Source organism: Bombina bombina, chromosome 4 (assembly GCF_027579735.1).
Source record: "Bombina bombina isolate aBomBom1 chromosome 4, aBomBom1.pri, whole genome shotgun sequence".
Lineage (NCBI taxonomy): Eukaryota > Metazoa > Chordata > Amphibia > Anura > Bombinatoridae > Bombina > Bombina bombina.
In genome coordinates this window covers 495,441,338-495,456,965 of record NC_069502.1, presented here as the reverse complement: position 1 = coordinate 495,456,965, position 15,628 = coordinate 495,441,338, and the positions used below count along the sequence as shown (strand labels likewise).

At 43.7% G+C, this 15,628-nt stretch overlaps 1 protein-coding gene across 1 annotated transcript in view; it reads left to right on the top strand.

The window, feature by feature from the left end:
- LOC128656482 (dystonin-like) overlaps positions 1–15,628 on the top strand; it is a 958,955-nt gene that overhangs the window by 453,953 nt on the left and 489,374 nt on the right. The window contains 2 exon segments of the mRNA XM_053710402.1: positions 7,036–7,148; positions 7,237–7,343. Of these exon segments, the coding sequence (XP_053566377.1) occupies positions 7,036–7,148; positions 7,237–7,343 (220 nt within the window).

Genomic DNA, 15,628 nt, shown 5'->3' with positions numbered 1-15,628 from the left:
CACAGAGGTTAAAAGTATATTATTATAACTGTGTTGGTTATGCAAAACTGGGGAATGGGTAATAAAGGGATTATCTATCTTTTAAAACAATAAAAATTCTGGTGTAGACTGTCCCTTTAAAGGGACATTAAACCCAACATTTTTCTTTCATGATTCAGATAAATACAATTTAAAAGAACTTTCTAATTTACTTCTATTATCTAATTTGCTTAATTCTTTTGATATTATTTCCTGAAAAGCATATCTAGATAGGCTCAGTAGCTGCTAATTGGTTGCTGCACATAGATGCCTCGTGTTATTGGCTGACCCATGTGCATTGCAATTTCTTCAACAAAGGATATCTAAAGAAAGAAGCAAATTAGATAATAGAAGTTAATTGGAATGTTGTTTAAAATTGCATTCTCTATCTGAATCATGAAATAACTTTTTTGAGTTTAATGCCCGTTTAAATTCATCTTCTATTCCTTTGTATTTTGTTGTTGATTACAATAAAGAATTATATATGGAAAAAAAAAACAAAGTATCATTTAAATGGACTAAAACTGGAGTATTACAAGTGTTTTTTGCACAGGGGTGTGGCATGTGTCAGTTTTAAAAGGGTTAAATGTATTTTTCATTACTTTTGTGTTCATTTAATATATTGTTTTCTATATATTTTAATCTTTTTTTTAAAATACAGTTTCCTTATTTTTTTGCCTCTGTTACTCTTCCTTATATTAGGAAAGATTCAAAACCAGATGAAAGTTAATCACGGAATTGATCTGCAAAAATCACAATTAATTAAAAGGATATAAAAATGCAAATAGGACATTTTCTAATTTTATTATTGCACTGTTGCTTGTATTATGACAGTGTGTTTAACCCATGCAAAAGGATTAAACAAATACTTAATACCAACTCCAGAGCTGCAATACACTACTGGGAGATGACTGATCACATCTGGTCAGCCGAATAACAAGAGCCAAGTGTGTGTACACACCAATTATCAGCTATCTCCAATTAGTGTAGGATATGTTCATATTATTTTTTTAACAAAAGATAGTAAAAGAACAATGTAAATGTATTTGAAAATAGAAATTAATTTAAAAGTGTCTTAAAATAACATGCTCTATCTTAATAATGCAAGTTTAATTTTGACTTTTCTACCCCTTTAATGGAAATTTTTAGAGAAAAAACTGAATTACCTTTTCGACTACAGCAGTACCTACCCCATATTCTTTTTTTCATTTCTCCAACATAGGTGTGTCCGGTCCACGGCGTCATCCTTACTTGTGGGATATTCTCTTCCCCAACAGGAAATGGCAAAGAGCCCAGCAAAGCTGGTCACATGATCCCTCCTAGGCTCCGCCTACCCCAGTCATTCTCTTTGCCGTTGTACAGGCAACATCTCCACGGAGATGGCTTAGAGTTTTTTAGTGTTTAACTGTAGTTTTTATTATTCAATCAAGAGTTTGTTATTTTAAAATAGTGCTGGTATGTACTATTTACTCAGAAACAGAAAAGAGATGAAGATTTCTGTTTGTATGAGGAAAATGATTTTAGCAACCGTTACTAAAATCCATGGCTGTTCCACACAGGACTGTTGAGAGGAATTAACTTCAGTTGGGGGAACAGTGAGCAGTCTCTTGCTGCTTGAGGTATGACACATTCTAACAAGACGATGTAATGCTGGAAGCTGTCATTTTCCCTATGGGATCCGGTAAGCCATGTTTATTAAGATAGTAAATAAGGGCTTCACAAGGGCTTATTAAGACTGTAGACTTTTTCTGGGCTAAATCGATTCATTATTAACACATATTTAGCCTTGAGGAATCATTTAATCTGGGTATTTTGATAAGATTATATCGGCAGGCACTTTTTTAGACACCTTATTCTTTAGGGGCTTTCCCAAATCATAGGCAGAGCCTCATTTTCGCGCCGGTGTTGCGCACTTGTTTTTGAGAGGCATGACATGCAGTCGCATGTGTGAGGAGCTCTGATACATAGAAAAGACTTTCTGAAGGCGTCATTTGGTATCGTATTCCCCTTTGGGCTTGGTTGGGTCTCAGCAAAGCAGATACCAGGGACTGTAAAGGGGTTAAAGTTAAAAACGGCTCCGTTATTTTAAGGGTTAAAGCTTCCAAATTTGGTGTGCAATACTTTTAAGGCTTTAAGACACTGTGGTGAAATTTTGGTGAATTTTGAACAATTCCTTCATATTTTTTCGCAATTGCAGTAATAAAGTGTGTTCAGTTTAAAATTTAAAGTGACAGTAACGGTTTTATTTTAAAACGTTTTTTGTACTTTGTTATCAAGTTTATGCCCGTTTAACATGTCTGAACTACCAGATAGACTGTGTTCTGAATGTGGGGAAGCCAGAGTTCCTTCTCATTTAAATAAATGTGATTTATGTGACAATGACAATGATGCCCAAGATGATTCCTCAAGTGAGGGGAGTAAGCATGGTACTGCATCATTCCCTCCTTCGTCTACACGAGTCTTGCCCACTCAGGAGGCCCCTAGTACATCTAGCGCGCCAATACTCCTTACTATGCAACAATTAACGGCTGTAATGGATAATTCTGTCAAAAACATTTTAGCCAAAATGCACACTTATCAGCGTAAGCGCGACTGCTCTGTTTTAGATACTGAAGAGCATGACGACGCTGATAATAATGGTTCTGAAGGGCCCCTAAACCAGTCTGATGGGGCCAGGGAGGTTTTGTCTGAGGGAGAAATTACAGATTCAGGGAACATTTCTCAACAAGCTGAACCTGATGTGATTACGTTTAAATTTAAGTTGGAACATCTCCGCGCTCTGCTTAAGGAGGTATTATCCACTCTGGATGATTGTGACAATTTGGTCATCCCAGAGAAGCTATGTAAAATGGACAAGTTCCTAGAGGTCCCGGGGCTCCCAGAAGCTTTTCCTATACCCAAGCGGGTGGCGGACATTGTAAATAAAGAATGGGAAAGGCCCGGTATTCCTTTCGTCCCTCCCCCCATATTTAAAAAATTGTTTCCTATGGTCGACCCCAGAAAGGACTTATGGCAGACAGTCCCCAAGGTCGAGGGAGCGGTTTCCACTTTAAACAAACGCACCACTATACCCATAGAAGATAGTTGTGCTTTCAAAGATCCTATGGATAAAAAATTAGAAGGTTTACTTAAAAAGATGTTTGTTCAGCAGGGTTACCTTCTACAACCAATTTCATGCATTGTCCCTGTCGCTACAGCCGCATGTTTCTGGTTCGATGAGCTGGTAAAGGCGGTCGATAGTGATTCTCCTCCTTATGAGGAGATTATGGACAGAATCAATGCTATCAAATTGGCTAATTCTTTCACCCTAGACGCCACTTTGCAATTGGCTAGGTTAGCGGCTAAGAATTCTGGGTTTGCTATTGTGGCGCGCAGAGCGCTTTGGTTGAAATCTTGGTCAGCTGATGCGTCTTCCAAGAACAAGCTACTTAACATTCCTTTCAAGGGGAAAACGCTGTTTGGCCCTGACTTGAAAGAGATTATCTCTGATATCACTGGGGGTAAGGGCCATGCCCTTCCTCAGGATCGGCCTTTCAAGGCCAAAAATAAACCTAATTTTCGTCCCTTTCGTAGAAACGGACCAGCCCAAAGTGCTACGTCCTCTAAGCAAGAGGGTAATACTTCTCAAGCCAAGCAAGCTTGGAGACCAATGCAAGGCTGGAACAAGGGAAAGCAGGCCAAGAAACCTGCCACTGCTACCAAGACAGCATGAAAGGTTGGCCCCCGATCCGGGACCGGATCTGGTGGGGGGCAGACTCTCTCTCTTCGCTCAGGCTTGGGCGAGAGATGTTCTGGATCCTTGGACACTAGAAATAGTCTCCCAAGGTTATCTTCTGGAATTCAAGGGGCTTCCCCCAAGGGGGAGGTTCCACAGGTCTCAGTTGTCTTCAGACCACATAAAAAGACAGGCATTCTTACATTGTGTAGAAGACCTGTTAACAATGGGAGTGATTCATCCTGTTCCATTAGGAGAACAAGGGATGGGGTTCTACTCCAATCTGTTCATAGTTCCCAAAAAAGAGGGAACGTTCAGACCAATCTTAGATCTCAAGATCTTAAACAAGTTTCTCAAGGTTCCATCGTTCAAGATGGAAACCATTCGAACAATTCTTCCTTCCATCCAGGAAGGTCAATTCATGACCACGGTGGATTTAAAGGATGCGTATCTACATATTCCTATCCACAAGGAACATCATCGGTTCCTAAGGTTCGCATTCCTGGACAAGCATTACCAGTTCGTGGCGCTTCCTTTCGGATTAGCCACTGCTCCAAGGATTTTCACAAAGGTACTAGGGTCCCTTCTAGCTGTGCTAAGACCAAGGGGCATTGCTGTAGTACCTTACTTGGACGACATTCTAATTCAAGCGTCGTCCCTTCCTCAAGCAAAGGCTCACACGGACATCGTCCTGGCCTTTCTCAGATCTCACGGATGGAAAGTGAACGTGGAAAAGAGTTCTCTATCTCCGTCGACAAGGGTTCCCTTCTTGGGAACAATAATAGACTCCTTAGAAATGAGGATTTTTCTGACAGAGGCCAGAAAAACAAGACTTCTAGACTCTTGTCGGATACTTCATTCCGTTCCTCTTCCTTCCATAGCGCAGTGCATGGAAGTGATAGGTTTGATGGTAGCGGCAATGGACATAGTTCCTTTTGCGCGCATTCATCTAAGACCATTACAACTGTGCATGCTCAGTCAGTGGAATGGGGACTATACAGACTTGTCTCCGAGGATACAAGTAAATCAGAGGACCAGAGACTCACTCCGTTGGTGGCTGTCCCTGGACAACCTGTCACAAGGGATGACCTTCCGCAGACCAGAGTGGGTCATTGTCACGACCGACGCCAGTCTGATGGGCTGGGGCGCGGTCTGGGGATCCCTGAAAGCTCAGGGTCTTTGGTCTCGGGAAGAATCTCTTCTACCGATAAATATTCTGGAACTGAGAGCGATATTCAATGCTCTCAAGGCTTGGCCTCAGCTAGCGAGGGCCATGTTCATACGGTTTCAATCAGACAACATGACAACTGTTGCGTACATCAACCATCAGGGGGGAACAAGGAGTTCCCTGGCGATGGAAGAAGTGACCAAAATCATTCAATGGGCGGAGTTTCACTCCTGCCACCTGTCTGCAATCCACATCCCAGGAGTGGAAAATTGGGAAGCGGATTTTCTGAGTCGTCAGACATTGCATCCGGGGGAGTGGGAACTCCATCCGGAAATCTTTGTCCAAATCACTCAACTGTGGGGCATTCCAGACATGGATCTGATGGCCTCTCGTCAGAACTTCAAAGTTCCTTGCTACGGGTCCAGATCCAGGGATCCCAAGGCGGCTCTAGTGGATGCACTAGTAACACCTTGGACCTTCAAACTAGCTTATGTATTCCCGCCGTTTCCTCTCATCCCCAGGCTGGTAGCCAGGATCAATCAGGAGAGGGCGTCGGTGATCTTGATAGCTCCTGCGTGGCCACGCAGGACTTGGTATGCAGATCTGGTGAATATGTCATCGGCTCCACCATGGAAGCTACCTTTGAGACGAGACCTTCTTGTTCAAGGTCCGTTCGAACATCCGAATCTGGTCTCACTCCAGCTGACTGCTTGGAGATTGAACGCTTGATCTTATCGAAGCGAGGGTTCTCAGATTCTGTTATCGATACTCTTGTTCAGGCCAGAAAGCCTGTAACTAGAAAGATTTACCACAAAATTTGGAAAAAATATATCTGTTGGTGTGAATCTAAAGGATTCCCTTGGGACAAGGTTAAGATTCCTAAGATTCTATCCTTCCTTCAAGAAGGATTGGAAAAAGGATTATCTGCAAGTTCCCTGAAGGGACAGATTTCTGCCTTGTCTGTGTTACTTCACAAAAAGCTGGCAGCTGTGCCAGATGTTCAAGCCTTTGTTCAGGCTCTGGTTAGAATCAAGCCTGTTTACAAACCTTTGACTCCTCCTTGGAGTCTCAACTTAGTTCTTTCAGTTCTTCAGGGGGTTCCGTTTGAACCCTTACATTCCGTTGATATTAAGTTATTATCTTGGAAAGTTTTGTTTTTGGTTGCAATTTCTTCTGCTAGAAGAGTTTCAGAATTATCTGCTCTGCAGTGTTCTCCTCCTTATCTGGTGTTCCATGCAGATAAGGTGGTTTTACGTACTAAACCTGGTTTTCTTCCTTGTTTGTTGTTTATTCCGGTAAAAGGAGAGGTCAAAAAGCAACTTCTACCTCTCTCTCTTTTTGGATTAAAAGCATCATCAGATTGGCTTACGAGACTGCCGGACGGCAGCCTCCCGAAAGAATCACAGCTCATTCCACTAGGGCTGTGGCTTCCACATGGGCCTTCAAGAACGAGGCTTCTGTTGATCAGATATGTAGGGCAGCGACTTGGTCTTCACTGCACACTTTTACCAAATTTTACAAGTTTGATACTTTTGCTTCTTCTGAGGCTATTTTTGGGAGAAAGGTTTTGCAAGCCGTGGTGCCTTCCATCTAGGTGACCTGATTTGCTCCCTCCCATCATCCGTGTCCTAAAGCTTTGGTATTGGTTCCCACAAGTAAGGATGACGCCGTGGACCGGACACACCTATGTTGGAGAAAACAGAATTTATGTTTACCTGATAAATTGCTTTCTCCAACGGTGTGTCCGGTCCACGGCCCGCCCTGGTTTTTTAATCAGGTCTGATAATTTATTTTCTTTAACTACAGTCACCACGGTATCATATGGTTTCTCCTATGCAAATATTCCTCCTTAACGTCGGTCGAATGACTGGGGTAGGCGGAGCCTAGGAGGGATCATGTGACCAGCTTTGCTGGGCTCTTTGCCATTTCCTGTTGGGGAAGAGAATATCCCACAAGTAAGGATGACGCCGTGGACCGGACACACCGTTGGAGAAAGCAATTTATCAGGTAAACATAAATTCTGTTTTTATTATATTTTAATTATTTAATGCAAGCATACTAAAAACGAGTAAAAATATATCTACTGTCTAGTGCAAACATAGCATGCTTATTACTTCAATTTGTTTTACTCCAGGCCGGACCTGATTGACATGGATACCGTTGCTGTTCAAAGCAACATTACAAATTTAGAAAATGCATTTTATGTAGCTGAAAAACTGGGCGTCACAAGACTACTTGACCCTGAAGGTAATGTACTGTTATGTAAAACTGAGATTGTCTCCCACAGTACCCACAAGATAAATTATAACATGCACTTTCTCTTCTTGTTTGCTAGATGTTGATGTTTCTTCACCTGATGAGAAGTCAGTAATAACATATGTATCATCAATGTATGATGTATTTCCTAAGACACCAGACGGTGGGGAAGGAATTAGTGTAAATGTAAGTGCTCTTTTTCATAAAATGCAGTCATATGGATGTTTTTGCTTTTCAATTACTTTTGTATAGAGAAATAAACTTGTATCGACCCAATGTGTTACTTTAAAGATTAATGTGTGTTTGTATGTATGTATGTATATATATATATATATATATATATATAAAAAATATATATATATATATTTCTTCTAAAGATATGGTGAGTCCACGGGTTCATCTTAATTACTGTTGGGAATATCACTCCTCGCCAGCAGGAGGATGGAAAGAGCACCATAGTAAAACTGTTAAATATCACTTCCTTACCCATAAACCCCAGTCATTCTCTTTGCCTCTCGTGCATGGAGGAGGTGAAGTTTAGTGTGTAATTAAAATAATTTTTCTGAGAAGATGGATTACTTCAAGCAAGTTTACAAGGAATAAATGTGCTCCACGTTAGTTTTTGTAGTCGAGTTGTGGTGGCTATAAAGCAGTGGGGAACTTGCAAAGAGGTATTTGCTGCGTTTCCCCACATTTGCTGCCCTGATCTCAGATACCAAAGTTGGCTACTTTGTTATCTGCATTCTGGCCAGGTCTCTGTGAGGAAGAGGTGTCCTCTCATACCTAGGGACTGTCTTCATGTCGGACAGCTGAGCAGATAAGTGCTGGTCTTCCAGGTGGGAGAAGGGGCACTTGAGAATTTCTCTACCTTGCTATGTTTATGGGAACTATATTAGCTCACCTTGGTGTAAGGGCTTCGCTAAGACAGGACTGCAGGCACAGTGCTTTATTGAGAGACTGTAATGGGTATCTCTAACCTAACTAAGAGCTCGTTTTAGGTGGGTGCTGTGTTTTGGGTACTTTTTTTTTAAGTATGCGTTTTATGTTACTTGCATTATGGCGACGTGTGGGTCTGACCACGCCCCCTCCTTCCCTGTTGTTCTGTGAGAGGTTTTCACACCTCCTTTACACTCGTTTACGCAATCAGGCCTTCTTCTGCTTTGTTATCTATGGAGGTGGCTTCAGTATATGTGGCTGTGGTTCGTGAGGTAGCGCATACAAGGAGAAGCCGGAGGATCCCGCTACATGGTGGTGGTAAGGGCGTCTCAGTATACTGAGGTGTGGTTGGAGGTTTAGTCGGAGCGTCAACACTCTTTTGCTGTCACAAGCTGCTTTGTTAAAGTGAAGGTCAATTTTGATGAATTAGTGCCCGTTTTTTAATAATCCTATTTAAAACAAGGGCACTTTAATTCATCAAAATTGCATCAAAATTTCACTTGTTTTCTTCAAAAACTTACATTTTAATCCTGGCAGCCGCTCAGCACTTCCTCCGCCCATCACAAGCCATCTTCCCGGGTCCAAAATGACGAAACCGGCTTCCTCCAATCACAGTGTTTTATGAGGCCAAGATTCCCCTGGGGGGAAGCTGTGATTGGAAGAAGCCGGATTCGTCATTTCTGACATCTGCAGAGGTTCCGACAGCCGTGGGAATTGCTGGAGCGGCTGCCAGAATGAAAAGGTAAGTTTTTGAAGAAATAGGATTATTAAAAATTGGGCACTAATTCATCAACACTGACCTTCACTTTTATAACCGTTAGCAGTGTTTATTTCTCCCCTTTAGGCAAGTAACAGTGTTAAAAAATGTTTTCTTTTAATCCTTGGCTATAACCGCATATGGAGGTTTTCCCAGTACCAGATAGGGCTAAGGAAATCATAGCCCAGGAGTAGGAGAAGCCAGGAGTGGTTTTTACACCGTCACCGGTGTTTAGAAAAATGTTTCCAGTGGAGTCATCTATCAAGGAGTTTTGATCTTCTGTACCCAAGGTAGATGGAGACATTTCTACCCTGGCCAAGAGGACTACTATACCTATTGAGGATAGTTGCTCCTTCAAAGATCCCATGGATAAAAAGATGGAGGCTTATCTGAAAAAGATTTATGTACATCTTGGTCTCCATTTGCAGCCAGTAGTATGTATTGCCACGGTGACTAGTGCAGCTTCATATTGGTTTGAGGCCTTGTCAGACTCTCTCCATGAAGAGAAGCCTTTAGACAAGATTCAGGACAGGATCAGAGCTCTAAAGTTAGTCAATTCCTATATTTCAGATACTGTCCTTCAGGTCCTTAGACTGGGAGCTAAGGCTTCAAGTTTTGCAGTTTTAGCCAGAAGGGCCTTATGGTTGAAGTCTTGGTCAACCGATGTTTCGTCTAAGGTAAAGCTGATGGCACTTCCTTACAAGGGGAAGACCTTATTTGGCCCGGGTTTGGCGGAAATTATTTCCGACATTACAGGTGGAAAGGGGTCTTTTCTGCCTCAGGATAAGAGGAACAAACCAAAGGGACGTCAGAGTAATTTTCGTTCCTTCCGGAATTTTAGAGGAAAGCCATCCTCATCCTCATCCAAACAGGACAATAACAAGCCATCCTGGAAACCAAATCAGTCTTGGAGCTAGGGGAAGCAGGCCAAGAAGCCAGCAGGCGACTCTAAGTCTGCATGAAGGGGTCGCCCCCGATCCAGGCTTGGATCAGGTAGGGGGCAGACTGTCTCAGTTTGCTCAGGTCTGGATAAGAGACGTTCCAGATCCTTGGGCTGTGGAAATTGTTTCTCAGGGCTACAGGTTGGTGTTCAAAAGTTGTCCTCACAGGGGCAGGTTTCACCTTTCCAGATTATATGCAGACCAGATAAAGAGAAAGGCATTCTTAAAGTGCGTCCAAGATCTTTCGTCCCTGGGAGTGATTGTCCGTGTTCCAAAGCAGGAACAGGATCTGGGGTTTTACTCAAACCTCTTTGTAGTTCCCAAAAAAGAGGGGACTTTCCGTCCAATTCTAGACTTAAAATGTCTCAACAAATTCCTCCGAATCTTATCCTTTAAGATGGAAACCATTCATACGATTCTCCCATTGATCCAAGAAGGTCAATTCATGACAATCATAGATCTAAAGGAAGCATACTTGCTTGTTCCCATTCACAGGGATCATCACAAGTTCCTGAGGTTTGCCTTTCTAGACCAACACTTTCAGTTCATGGCCTTACCATTTGGCTTTGCTATGGCTCCCAGGATATTCTCAAAGGTCCTAGGAGGCCTCCTAGTGGTGGTCCGATCCAGGGGGATTACAGTGTCTACCTACCTGGACAACATTCTGATTCAGGCACCATTCTTTCCGCAAGCAGCATCTCACACGGAGATGTTACTGTCCTTTCTCCAGTCACATGGGTGGAAAGGGAATTTGGAAAAGAGTTCCCTGGTTCCCGGCTACAAGGGTAGTTTTCCTAGGGACTATCATAGATTTGGTTCTGATGAAGATCTTTCTGACAGAGACCAGAACAACAAAGCTCCTTTCGTCTTGTCGATCCCTGCAGGAGACGACCCGCCTTTCAGTCGCCCAATGTATGGAAGTAATTGGCCTGATGGTGGCCGCCATGGACATCGTCCCATTTGCTCGATTTCATCTGAGAGCCCTGCAGTTGTGCATGCTCAGTCAGTGGAACGGGGATTATATGGATCTATCCCAAAAATTAACTCTAGATCAGAAGACAAAGGATTCTCTTCTGTGGTGGCTCTCTCTAGAACACCTGTCTTAGGGCACCTGCTTTTGGAGGCCTTCATGGGTGATAGTGACCACGGATGCCATCCTAGTGGGCTGGGGAGCAGTCTGGAGTTCCCTAAAAGCGCAGGGTCTTTGGTCTCGAGAGGAGTCCAAACTACTGATCAACATCTTAGAGTTGAGAGCAATTTACAATGTGCAGTTGGCTTAGCCTTAGTTGGCCTTGAGCCAGTTCATCAGATTCGAATCGGACAACATAACTTCAGTGGCTTACATCAACCACCAGGGGGGATCTCAGAGTTCTCTAGCTATGAGGGAGGTGACTCGAATCATTCAGTGGGCGGAAGATCACTGTTGTTGCCTTTCTGCCATCCACATTCCGGGCTTGGACAATTGGGAAGCGGACTTCTAAGCAGACAGACTTTCCATCTGGGGGAATGGGAACTTCACCCGGAGGTGTTCTCCAGGTTGATCTCCAAATGGGGGATTCCGGAGTTGGATCTGATGGCGTCTCGACAAAATGCTAAGCTTCCGAAGTACGGTTCCAGTTCGAGGGATCCTCAGGCCTGCCTAATAGATGTGTTGGCAGTCCCTTGGAACTTCAGTATGGCCTGTTTCCCCCGCTTGCTCTTCTTCCTTTGGTGATCGCTTGCATAAGACAGGAAAGGGCATCAGTGATCCTAATTGCCCCGGCTTGGCCTTGAAGGATCTGGTATGTGGACCTAGTGGAGATGTCGTCTCTACCCCCGTGGAGGTTACCTCTAAGGAAGGACCTTCTTCTTCAGGGGCCCTTTCTCCATACAAATATCATTTCTCTGAAGCTGACTGCTTGATTCTGTCTAAGCGTGGTTTCTCCGAGTCAGTAATTGAGATTATGATTCAGGCTCATAAGCCTGTTACTAGGAAGATTTACCATAAGATATGGAGGAAATATCTTTATTGGTGTGAATCCAAGGGCTACTCTTGAAGTAGGGTTAGGATTCCAAGAATTTTGTCTTTTCTTCAGGAAGGTCTGGAGAAAGGGTTGTTTGTTAGCACCTTGAAGGGTCAAATTTCGGCCTTATTGCATAAGCGATAGATGATCAATCTTTTTTTTGTTTTTTTTTTGTTTCAAAGAGCTTTATTGAAAGAGAAAATAAAAAGAATACAAACATAGCAAAATGATGCATTATAAAGTAGGCAATAAATGACAAAGACATGTTTTGTCTGCATCTTACAGTTGTAAAGAAAGAGATTTCCAGATGGAGCTTGGCCTAAGCCGAGCTTACATGAATGTAAAGCTTGGGGTGTGGTGGGGTAGGGAGGTGTATAGAATGTCTAAAAGTCCAACCTTTGCCACCCCACTTCCAGCTGGGGTATAAAGAAACCAAGTAAACATTGATAAAACATAGTCAGGTAGTAACAAAGTAAGATGTAGCAGCATCATATGTGTTTCAGATAATGTTGGCAATATAGTTAGTGCGCAGCCCCCGGGGGGGGGGGGTGGAAGGGGGGGGGAGGGGCGAGGTCCGTGTCGACACTTTGGTCTATCCTGTCAGAGCATCTGTGCTAGAGGTCCACATTGTCAGCATTTGGTCATGTATATCTAATGTATCATGCGTGAGGTGGTGGTATCTTTCCAGATTAAGATGTGTGGAGACCTCCTTTCTCCATTCCGCTACAGTCGGGACTGTCCTGGATTTCCAGTACCTAGGTACTAACAGTTTGGCACTGTTCAGCATGACCATCAATAAGGCTTTAGAGATCTTATTCTCTAGCTTGGGAAGGGACATATAGAGTAGTATTTTGGGGTCATTGGGCAAGGCGTGGCCTACTATGTCTTTTATATGGGAAAGTATCCCTGTCCAGTATGAGTCAAGTTCGGGACATCCCCACCAGATATGGGACAAGGAGCCCTCACCTCCGCATTCCCTCCAGCACTTTCGTGAAGCAGTCTTATATATGGATTGCAGTCTGTTTGGCGTGAGGTACCACCGGGATAGGAGTTTATAGTTAGACTCCTGTACCCTAGCTGATATTGAGGAGCGCTTCGTGTGATCGAAAGCTCTCTGCCACTCCTGGTGGGAGATATCTGAGTGTAATTCCCTCCCCCACGCCTTGGTGTATGAGGGGAGTATTTGAGTGTCATCTATTAGGAGAAGCTTGTACATTTTGGATATTGCATGACTAATAGGCGAGTCTTGCATGCATAAGGACTCAAAAGGAGTCAGTGGTCTCCCCAGTTGTAGTTTGTGTTGGTGTGTAGAGACAAAATGCCCAAGTTGGTTGTGTGAGAACCAAGTCAGTGAGATGTGTGGTGTATCTTCCCTGATCCTGTCTAGGTCTTTGAGTTTGTGGCCGTCAGCTATCATGTACCACACCCGATCCGTCATGTGGTCATGTTCGTTGGTCCTTTTACCTTTAAGATCCCAGGGCAACGAGGGGTTATTATAGATAGGAAGGAGCAGGGATACTCTTGTAGATATGTTTGTGGAAGTGTTAAGTAACCTGTCCCATGTGGAGAAGAAGTCAGTGAGTAGAGGGAAAGACGTTGTGGCCTTTGGTCTATGTTTTGGGTCCAGCCATGCGAGGGGGCCTACATTGTCTGTATTTAAAATATCTCGGTCTAGCTTGATCCAATCTTTGTGTGTATCATTATGGCACCAATCCAACAGCCTATGTAAGGCTATTGCTTGCTTATACACTGAGATATTTGGAACGCCCAGCCCTCCCCTGTCTCTCGGTAGATGAATGGACCGCCTAGCCACCCTCGGCCTGATTCCTTTCCAGATGTATTGTTCTATAAGGGTTTGGATTCTCTCCAGATATCCTGGTGGCAGTGGTATCGGTGTGGTTTGCAACAAATAGAGGAGTCTAGGCAGCACATTCATCTTTATTACTCCGATTCGCCCCAGCCAGGAGATCGACTTGTTTTTCCAGCTGGATAAGTCTGAGGTAAGATTATTTTCCAAGGTCTTGTAGTTTGCTTGGAACAGTACTAGCGGATCGGGTGAGAGATAAATGCCCAGGTATTTCATTTTTGAGTGTTGCCTCTTCAGAGGACAGTTCAAAATGACTTTCGGTAACCGTTCAGCATTATAGGTGACATTTAGTAATTCTGATTTGCTAAGGTTAAGGTGGAAGTTGGACACTTTACCATAGTCTTTGAAAGTCTCTAATACCTTAGGAAGTGAGGTGTCCACTTCCGTAAGGGTAAGCAGGATGTCATCGGCATAGAGCGCGAGCTTATGCTCGACGGTCCCCGTCACGATGCCCTGAATCTGGTTGTCTGAGCGTATCTTCTGCGCCAGTGCCTCAATTGAAATGGCGAACAGAATGGGCGAGAGTGGACACCCTTGTCTCGTCCCATTCCGTATGCAGAAGTTGTCGGACAGCAGTCCGTTTACTTTGACTTGGGCAGTGGGTTTTTTGTATAAAGAGAAGATGCGTGCTATGAATGTTACACTAAACCCCATCTTGATCATGGTTGCTCTCAGGAACCCCCAATGGACCCTGTCAAAGGCCTTTTCGGCATCCGTTGAGACCAGGGCCATTGGGACCCCATGGAGCTGAGCATAAGAAATCAGCTGTAATATTTTTAGGGTATTGTCCCGGGCTTCCCTGCCGGGGACGAAGCCCACTTGGTTAGAATGGATCAATGTCGGGAGCAACGTGTTTATTCTGGTGGCTAACACCTTTGCATATATTTTTAAGTCCACATTCAGCAGGGAAATGGGACGAAAATTTTCCGGGCGATCCGGTTTTTTGCCTTCCTTGGGGAGAACAGTTATGTATGCCTTTAGCATTTGTTCTGTAAAACCATTGTCCTCTAAAAGGGAGTTAAAGACAGTGGTAAGGGGGGTTAGGAGATGATGGATGTAACTCTTATAATATTTAACACTGAGTCCGTCAGGACCAGGGCTTTTCCCGTTAGGCATGCTTTTGATGGCTATTTTTATTTCGGCCGGTGTGATTTGGGCCTCTAGGGATTCTGAGTCACCTGTTGCCCCGTATTCTCAGATTGTTCCTTCTACCTCGATTATCTAAGTCCTCCACCCTGTCCATGAGGTGTTGGATAGTTTCATCTTGTTCATAAGCTATTCGGGAGATATGTTGTATGTCATTAAAGGCAACTTCGTGGCTTTCTTCTAATGTTGTAACTCTCTGTGTCACCCTTGAAATGTCCTTTTTTAGCTCGCCGTACCAGTTTTTGACCTCTGAAACTATTTCTTTTACATCTTCTTTTGTACATAGTGATTTTAAGTCTTCTTTTGTAAGATATGAAGTGGAGTGTGGTAACAGCGTGGCGCTCTGATCAGTTTCTCTGGTAGTACTATTGCTTGAGTTTTCACTCTGGGGCAGTGATCCTGCTTCAGGCTGTCTAAAGTAATTTTGCAGCATTTTTGAGCTTGACAGCCCGTCAGATTTAGGTGGTTTGCGTGCAGGCATTGGAGTTCTGTTTGCTCTAGTGTTCCTCTTCCCCTGCAGGCTGTGGGGCAGTGCTGTCTAGTATCTGGATACTGTCTCTGGAATGAAAGTACTGCCTCCCTTGTGTGGCGAATTATTTGGACTGTGCTTGAAGCCTATGGTATAGCCTGGGTATAGTGCCCGCTTGTGCTGTGTGTATTTCACTGTTTCTGTGGCCCCAGTGGTGGTTATTGCAACTTATAGGCCTGCTATATGTTGTGCTGTGTGGCTGGGCCGTTAATGGGGTTGAGCGTGTAATCACTGCTACTGTATTGCTAGTAGCGAAGGATGTCAGCATTTGCTTACCGATCTGTGGCTGCAG